Source organism: Scomber japonicus, chromosome 14 (genome assembly GCF_027409825.1).
Source record: "Scomber japonicus isolate fScoJap1 chromosome 14, fScoJap1.pri, whole genome shotgun sequence".
NCBI classification, from domain to species: Eukaryota; Metazoa; Chordata; class Actinopteri; order Scombriformes; family Scombridae; genus Scomber; species Scomber japonicus.
Genome location: NC_070591.1, coordinates 18,522,584 through 18,531,829, shown reverse-complemented (window position 1 = coordinate 18,531,829; position 9,246 = coordinate 18,522,584). Strand labels below are relative to the sequence as shown.

The 9,246-nt window shown below is 40.2% G+C and overlaps 1 protein-coding gene across 1 annotated transcript; it reads right to left on the bottom strand.

The window, feature by feature from the left end:
• Positions 1 to 3,179: 3,179 nt before the first annotated feature.
• got1 (glutamic-oxaloacetic transaminase 1, soluble) lies at positions 3,180 to 8,799 on the bottom strand. Its single transcript, XM_053332769.1, has 9 exons — positions 8,605 to 8,799; positions 6,798 to 6,979; positions 6,559 to 6,682; positions 6,237 to 6,349; positions 6,057 to 6,161; positions 5,752 to 5,902; positions 5,032 to 5,197; positions 4,797 to 4,939; positions 3,180 to 4,459 (listed from the first exon to the last, which is right to left on the bottom strand). The coding sequence occupies exons 1-9, from the start codon at positions 8,711 to 8,713 to the stop codon at positions 4,320 to 4,322; spliced, it is 1,233 nt and encodes a 410-aa protein (XP_053188744.1). The 5' UTR covers positions 8,714 to 8,799; the 3' UTR covers positions 3,180 to 4,319.
• Between the last annotated feature and the right edge of the window lie 447 nt (positions 8,800 to 9,246).

Sequence of the window (9,246 nt, the reverse complement as noted above, 5' to 3'; positions counted from 1 at the left end):
CTCTTCTTCTTTATCATTCACTAGTTTCCGCCACTAAACAACCCCCCCACCCGTCTTTGTAGACTCCCTCTATGCTCCAACAACTCTCACAAGAGACTGAGCCATCCTATCTGCTGTAGCCACCAGTAATTCTCAGGTCCCCACTGACACAGTCTGTCCCACCTCTGCCTGACTTCACACCCTTAGTGATTATTGATCATAAAAGGGACAGAACAAGAAACACTTGATTGGAAAAATCTAAACAGAGTATTGGATTTATCCAGCCTTACACTGGACTGCCTGGATCTCAGCAGGTTTTCATTACGTTTTGTAGAATATGGGCCAATTCATGTACATTACCTTTTTCTGGTATCCCTATCTATAATTTTAACATCCAAATCACCTGTTATAAGCCATAATGTGTCATTCAAGCAGCAGAATAGTTTACTAACAGACTACCTGTGCATTAGCCGCAATCACTATACCTAAACTCTGAGATCTGTCAATATGGAGGAAATCAGCAAAGTTCTTCTAATATCTGAGCCAGTTTTGACCTTTTCCTTAGTCAAAAACAAACAAGCCATTATTTATTATTTATTTGATATTATGAGGCAGTTTCCACATACTGAAAATGCTGTTTGCACAGGGGACTGTCACCATAAGAGTGCCACCTACTGCCGACACAACCCAACACACTAGCCACTGGCTAAAAAGAAAAAGTCACAAAACCACAGCACAACTTTTACACCAGAGTAAAAAAACACTATTGTATTTTTTTACAAAAGCCATAAATTATTCTCAGCATGAATGACTAATTGTACAAACAGGCCTCTATACAGTTAAGAGGGATTGCACAACTTTGAAAACACTTGAAATAACAACAATTTCATACCTAATTTTATATGAAAGTATCTGAATTACCAAATGTAATTTGAAGATAGCAATATTAATCATCTATACAAATGGCTTGAATTTATCACCAGGCAACCAAATACATGCACACTTTCAGTAAAGGCATCTGTCCTACATAAATGCATGTTTTGTACATGTCTTCCTGTTACAACATGTCCATGTCATCTTCACATGTCGCTGAATAGACACAATTTCAGTCTCAAACACGGAACCTCAGTCATTGACCTTTGCTGTTTTAAAAATCATTAACCTCTCACATGGAAGACAAACAACACAGTGTTGTGAATTTTATTAACTTCATAACATTAACTACCATATTAGCCACTTTTCTGTGTACAGTTCATCTCTCACAAGGTTGTTCACTGAAGCTGCATACACCAATTAATAATAAGCTAGGGGTTTGTGGGTTTAAATAGATATTTTGAGTATTCTTGAGGGAGAGTAGTCGCTACTTGCATGTTTATTTATGCTGCTTTTACTGTAGAGTTATCCCCTGTAGACAGCCCTGCTTTCCATATGCATGCTTAGGCAAAGAGATGCATGAATAGAATTATGCCAATCTGCAATAACCTCTCCCCGCACAGATGCGGTGTGTGATTTACTGAAATCTTACACTACTGTCAGTTTTATGTGAACTTCACAAAGAGAGGAGCCTGAAGTAACAACTGCAGGAGCTGAGGAATAGTGATATATACACTCTTCTGCTGGATAACAGAGAAACACAAAACAACGCTGCATTTTCATAAAAGGCTGTTAAAAAAATATGTTGCAACTGTTGCTATAATTACATAAAGGGTTGGGGGTTCAGGGAGATCAGAGTTCATATATTTACTGAGGAGGATGTAGGAGGCCACAGAATGCTGCTCAATTTTAAGCCATTGTTCTAAAAGATATATCCAGTACTGTAGTCCTGAAACAATCCTTTTTCTAATGTGAGTGACAGCTGCAAGCTCAGTTTTCACTAAGCTGCTCAGCATTGTGAAATCTTGGCAGGTACACGGCTAAACAGAACACACAGAGAGAGAGAGAGATGACAGGAAAGCAATGTGACGCACACATGACGTCAAGCCACCACCTCTTTCAAACACACAGCAGGTGATGTTTGGGGACACTCTGCCATCATTCTGCCTAGTAAGGTTGTGGAAGTACAAAGGATACTGCACTGCTAAGCTATTCACATTGACCCCTCTGTATACACAGACTACACAAGGGGAAGTCTTTTGATCTCACAATTGGCTGAGTGAGAGGATTTGTGTGAATCAGAAAGGTCTCTCAGCTAAATGATTTCAGAGATTTTCCAGTTGGTTTGCGCTGATTCATATTTTTAAGAATTGATATACAGTACTGTATGTTTGGGATAAACACGCAACCTTACATTTTCTATTTCAGATCATTCTACAATTTTCCCAAAGATATCAATATAAAGAAAAAGACTATGTTCAAGAGATAGGATAATGAAATTATGAATAAATTAACTCAAGTACCACTCTGTCTGCTTTCTTGTTTCGTCCATTTGTATTTGTCCAATCTTTAACCCTCCTGTTGTGCTCAGGTCAACAAAGGAAGGAAGGAAGGAAGGAAAGAAGGAAGGAAGGAAGGAAGGAATGAACAAAATGAGGAAGGAACGAAGGAAGGGAGGAAAGAGGAAAGAAGGAAGTGGGGAAAGAAGGAAATGAGGAAGGAACGAAGGAAGGGAGGAAAGAAGGAAATGAGGAAGGAACGAAGGAAGGGAGGAAAGGAGGAAAGAAGGAAGGAAGGAAGGAAGGAAGGAAATGAGGAAGGAAGGAAGGAAATGAGGAAGGAAGGAAGGGAGGAAAGAGGAAAGAAGGAAGTGGGGAAAGAAGGAAATGAGGAAGGAACGAAGTAAGGGAGGAAAAAAGGAAATGAGGAAGGAACAAAGGAAGGGAGGAAAGGAGGAAAGAAGGAAGGAAGGAAGGAAATGAGGAAGGAAGGGAGGAAAGAGGAAGGAAGTGAGAAAAAATGAAATGAGGAAGGAAGGAAGGAAGTAAGGAGAAGAAAGAAGGAATACGGAAGGAAGGAAGGAAGGAGAGAAGGAAGGAGAGAAGGAAGGAACAGTCAAAAGAGATCGGGTCAATTTGACCCGGGAGCACAACAGGAGGGTTAAAATACTACAATGGTGTAAATTCACCACAGCTTATTATTTCTATGGTTACTCACATGGAATCATTTCACATGATTTTATGCTGTCTTGTAATAACTGATGCATGAATACTAACATTGTTAATAAATGCACAATCAATTCCAGCATGAATGACACTGCACAAACATACTATTTATAGTTATTTATTAGAGTAGTTCATTTATCTCATCAGCTTAAGTATTAATTTGCTACACAGTAAGACTGCTTCATTGGTGTGTGCAGTGATATGATAGCAAACTAGTTGATCATTAGCATGTTTGTGCCTCTGTCTTACATAATAGTGCGCGAGTGCTTTGAACAGACGATCGCTGTGCAAACTCAACATTAACTTGGCAGGAGCCGGACTGAACGAGAGGCATCAGAAGATTCGGCTGGCAGCAGAAAACTCTGAGATTGCTCCGGAGTCACGACAGCTGTGAGGACAGTTCAGTGAAGTTTGTGCTCACAGAACGAAAAACTGAAAGAAAAACACTCTAATTTACATAACCCCTCTGTGTAGAAGACATTATTATTAATAAATTACATAGTTCAAGTTAAAAATATCTTCCTGAGAACACTCTGTTTCACATTGCATACAGGATATAATACTTCTACTTCATTCATGATATAGGTGAATACTTTAACCGTTAATATGACAGTATACTCTAAATAAAGCTACATACAGTGAATTTGGTCTTGTTAAATAGAAATTCTATTTTTCAAATGTTGTTAAATCTGTAAATCATAACACACTGCAGGCTAATTAAAAATGGAAATGTGTCATCAACACTTGGAATGGATGAATAATAAAAATATGACAAACAGTGGAGGATTTAAGAGTCAGCACTGCTGAAGTAATTATAACACAGTCACAGATGTACTAACCCTCTCAAAGGTCTGAGTAATTACACATAACAGAGAACTAATAGTATGTGGAAAATAAGTGATGTCACACTCTTAAGTTCACACTACAAATAAGAGACCAACATGGACCACAAATTATAGACAATTACTTAAAGGAATAATTCCAACATTTCCGGAAATCTATACGCTGTCTAATGGAAATTAAATAAGAAGATGAATATCTATAACCAGCTCTGTGCTTTCAGTAGAGAAACAGGCCCAGAATGGGTTTGGCCTAGCTTAGCACAAAAAAATGAAAGCAGGGAAAAGGAGGCCACAGGGCTTAAGAGTCTTTGCCCCAGAAACTCTGCTGGATACATAGACTGTCCCTGGGATCAGGATGGCTCAGTGCCGGGCAGGAGGAATGTGAATAAAGTGCTGTCTTCTACTGGACCTGAGTGACAGCATCATGAATGGACTCAGCCACGTAGTCGATGTTCTTGGTGGTCAAACCACACATGTTGATACGACCGCTGGCCATTAAGTAGATGTGTTTCTCCTTCACCATATATTCCACTTGTTTGGCTGCATGAAATACAGCAGAATCAGGTTTAATAACTCAGTATGTAATAATAATATTATGAGCAGATGTTTAAATTCTAGCAGTGACTAGATACATCCAGGATTGGTTATTACATCTTTATGTGTTTAGTCTGGGATGTGTCTATGTGAGTGATGACATTATAGCATGTTTAAAAGTTTCTGAAAACATCCAGTCCAAGCTGAACAATGTTTACAGTCACCACAATATGAAGTTTGAATATTATGAATGTGTGTTCAATATGAGTTTTTATGGGATGTATGTTTGGTAATTATGTTACCGTGTATGTGTGTGTGTTCTGTGCATGGTCTATGCACTTACGGTTGAGGCCTGTGAAACTGAACATGCCAATCTGCTCTGTGATGTGGTCCCAGGTCCCCGGTGTTCCCAGTTCCTGCAGCTTCGCTTTCAGCTGAGCCCTCATCAACAAGACCCTGTCAGCCATGGTCTTCACGTTTGCCTTCCTGGGGTCAAAGGAATTAAAAAAGAGTGAGTACATTAGAAAATACATTGTTTTGCTGACTGGTACACTTCACATAGTACTTTGAGTGCTGACCATTCAGCGAAGAGCTCAGGTGAGTTAAGAGTGACAGCAACAATGCGAGCACCCTGTGACGGTGGGTTAGACCAGGTTGTCCTGACAATCTTCTCCATCTGGGACAGAATTCGCTTCAGGTTGTCCGCATCACGAGCCACAATGGTCAGGTTGCCCACGCGCTCATCTGATGGGACAAACACATGTCAAATGTGAAACAATAATGCAACTATTACTCTCTTACATGCAGGTGGCATAACTGACACAGTATCTACATCTACTGCATACATCTAAACTGCTGTTACAATTACTTTTCTTCCCAACAGATGGCATAAGTTTGCATGTGTGGATCAACCCTGACAATAACTAACCTGCACTCTCATGTTGAGAATCTGCAGCTTCCTCACTGTCAGTATGTTTGTGAGTGAATAATAAGCCTGTTTTCTTTTTTCATCATTTCTTAATAATAAATCAAACATAACAAACAAATACATTGACTTATTTTTGTTTTTCAATATAAGCATGACTTTCTTATTAAAGAATTGTGACCACCAAATTATGTAACAGAGACAGAGTTTCTAACACAGCTCAAGCATATTATTGGTATTTCTCTGCTGATATATACACTTAAACCTCATCTGTGGAAAGCTACTATTGGCTGGTAATATTGGACAACCCATTTTTCATTCAGGTACTACTCTTAAGTAGGTGAGTGAGTTAGTGCACCCAGGGGTCACTCACTGTAGAGGCCGAAGTTCTTGGAGAACGACTGGGCACAGAACATCTCAAAGCCCATGGAGACAAAGTAGCGGACCGCCCAGGCATCTTTTTCCAGACTGCCTGAGGCGAATCCCTGATAAGCCGAGTCAAAGAACACAAACAGCTTCCTCCTCTGGCAAAGAACAGGATAAAAAGATCAAACAATCATCACACTGCGATAAATATTAAACATGCAAAACATGTTCCTGTTTAAACTGACGCCTCTTTTTGTGGTTGAAACAAATGTACAGACATTGTGTCTCTGTGCGAATGTATGTTTACAGTACCATCATAACTTCAGCAATCTGCTTCCATTGCTCCTGTGTGGGGTCTGTGCCAGTTGGATTATGGGCACAGGCATGCAGGACAAAGATTGAGCGCTCTGGACAACTCTGGGGGAAAGAGGAAGCAATATTGTAAATTAAGTAATTTACAATTAAATAGAATCTGTATTACACACTGCTTACCTCCAAGTCACCAAGGAAACCGGCCAAATTAAGGCCCCTCTTCTCTGCATCCCAGTACTTGTATGGACGGACATCCTCAAAGCCCGCATTGGCAAATACAGCATTATGATTTTCTGAAACAAACCATTGTTCTTATTTTATTGTTTATATTTCCTCTGGATACAAAGCTGATTACTGCTTTATTACTGCTCATACCCCAACTGATAATAAAACACTGCTTATCATAAAATGATACAGCAACACACAGTACAAGTACTAATGGAACACTCTTCTGACATGCTGAGGTCATTTTAACTGTGTGTGTGTGTGTGTGTGTGTGTACCCCAGGTAGGTGCAGACACATAGACAGGTGTCTTGGTGTTGTTGTTTCCATTGAAGAAACGTCTGAGGAACTCTGCCCCCATCTTCAAAGCACCTGTGCCACCAAGGCACTGAACAGCCCCCACCTGACAATGACAGAGACAGAAGATTATATCAAATATTATAAAAACAGAGTAATGTTTCACTACAACACCGACCCAATTCTTCTTTTGCACCAACCCAATGTTTATCTGTACAAACCCTGTTCTCCTGGATAGCAGGGCTGTCATCTCCCAGTGCGATCTTGGAGGCTGAGGATCTGAAGTCAGGCAGGCCCAGGATGGGCAGGTATTCATGGTTCAGTCTATCATCATGCACAATGATCTTTTCCACCTTTTTCACCACTGGTAAAACCCATGGCTGGCCTTCATCTGTCCGGTAAGCTGAGAAGGACAAGTATCAATGTTAAGCCACATTAGCAACCTGTAGGTGGAATACTGTAAACCAATGATCATTTAAAAAATGGTCAGGTATGCGAGTAATCATTTTAATTAGCCTATTTATTCATTCCTACATAGACAGTATGTTTCAAGCAGTACAGCACAAATAACTATGCATAACTTTTTTCCATTTTAAGAAGCTGAATGCATTTCGACCTTGATCAAATAACAGGAATGTAAATTAATTTAACAGACATGTACTTTCATCTGTTGTGTGCTTTAGATAGCTGAACTCATGTCTCTTCCTGATAAGGATTAAAGTATACAATAGCTCTTTCACCTTCAGAGCAGAGACAATCAACTTGCTTTCCAAATCACTACAATATCCCAGGCTAAATATAATACAACATGAGTATTTCTATCTCTACCACTGGCTCGAAAGCCACAGATCCTCTAGGAATTTCATCATCAATCTCAAATTCATTTGAAATTTAATAGATGTAGCAGTAGACTTTGTGTGGCCTACATTTGCCAGCTGCTCAGTAGTTGGTGGCCATCTGCAGCGTTGCGTCTCTTGCAGAGAGAAGGGGATTATGAGGCCTCAGACCCATGCTAATCACGCGACTCAGGTAGTCTTGTCATGCCACAGCAGAGCCGAGCAATCTTTCTCACTCTGGTCCTTTGCAATGTAAGCGACACGGATTACTACTTTTAATAAGATTATCACTGAAAACAGTTGTACTGAGGACTGAAACATGCATTTTGTTTGCATATTTAAACTCCTGAGTGGCCTGTTCTTGTAACAAGAAGGTGAAGTAATCAAATTGACTCCCTAGTCCACAGAGTGAGACTATGTTGTGCAGAGTTGCAGCAATAGAGAGAGGGGGGCAGAGATTGTCTGAATCTGAACTGTTGCATAATAATGATACATTATCGACAAAGACACAATCAGTAGAGAGGAATGACATGTCAGCAAAAGCGTGATTAGAGAAATCGACCAGTTGTGACCTCTGCAAATTGGGGGGTTCTGTGTCATTTCTAAATACATTAAACGTCATCTTCACAATCTCCAGATTACACAGCAAGTAAGGAATACATTAGCAACAGTAACATTACACCAAACAACACATTTTAGTAGTCTGATTCCACGGTAAATCACGTGTCTGTCTCAATGTAACCCATCAGAGTCTACTGCCAGTTATCAATTTTTGACCCCATTTAAATACAGTGTGTTCAAAAAATGATGGTAACTGACATCAACATTTATAACCCAATCTGAACATTATGGAGTCACATGTTTGGGTATACATACATACATAATCTGTATCCCTGAATATCTGAATAGTAAGGCACCATATTTAAGCACCTGCTATAGAAATACAGCATGTGACCACAATCATAATAGCATGTTATCACCGCCACCCTCTGTAGGACAAGCGGTATGGAAATGAATGAATGTCAAATCATTAAACCGGCAAAATCCGGTCACGTGATCGTATGGCTCTCGGAATTCGATATACATCAGGCTACAGCTAAAACCTTGAAGCTAGCTGTGGTAGATAAGGATGGGATGGGATGATGCATTACCCCGGCTAACAAGGCGTTAAATGACGTTCACACCATCTTACCTCCCACTCCGAGGTTCACCTTCTGGGGAAATGGGTCGTTATTGAAGTCCTGGGACAGCTTGAAGACAGCCACAGGCGCTGCTTGGGGAACTTCACTAAACACCGACATAATTGCAGCAGTTTGTAGCGACGACGAGCGAGTAAAGAAGACAGATAACGTGAGAAAAGAGGACTTTCACCTTCAACTTGGATTTGGGGAATGTCGAGGAGGAGTGAGCGGATTTACCAATAGAAAAGTAGCTGTGCGTGCCAAACCAATCCCAGCAGTGATCCCGGTGGGGTTAAAGTTCAAGAAAACACAGGCATAGAGGCTGGTGACCAATGAACACCTCTGTAGGATAACTGACACATGTCACAACAAATGTCTAGCGTTGAAAGGGGGCGGTTCATGATTGCATTGCAATAAAGGATTTGGCCACAAGGTGGTGCTACAACCCAGTAAAACATTATATCAGGATCTTAACATAGGCACTGATCAGATCTACTTGTGGTAGGACTTGCTCTGCACAGTGTTTTGTCTTCTATTTATAGGTAAAAACAACTCATCAACGATAAATGGCTCACAGGCAAGACATCGGTCTCACATTACTTAATCCTCATCAGTGCAAGTACTATTTCATACATCCCATCATAAATGTCAAT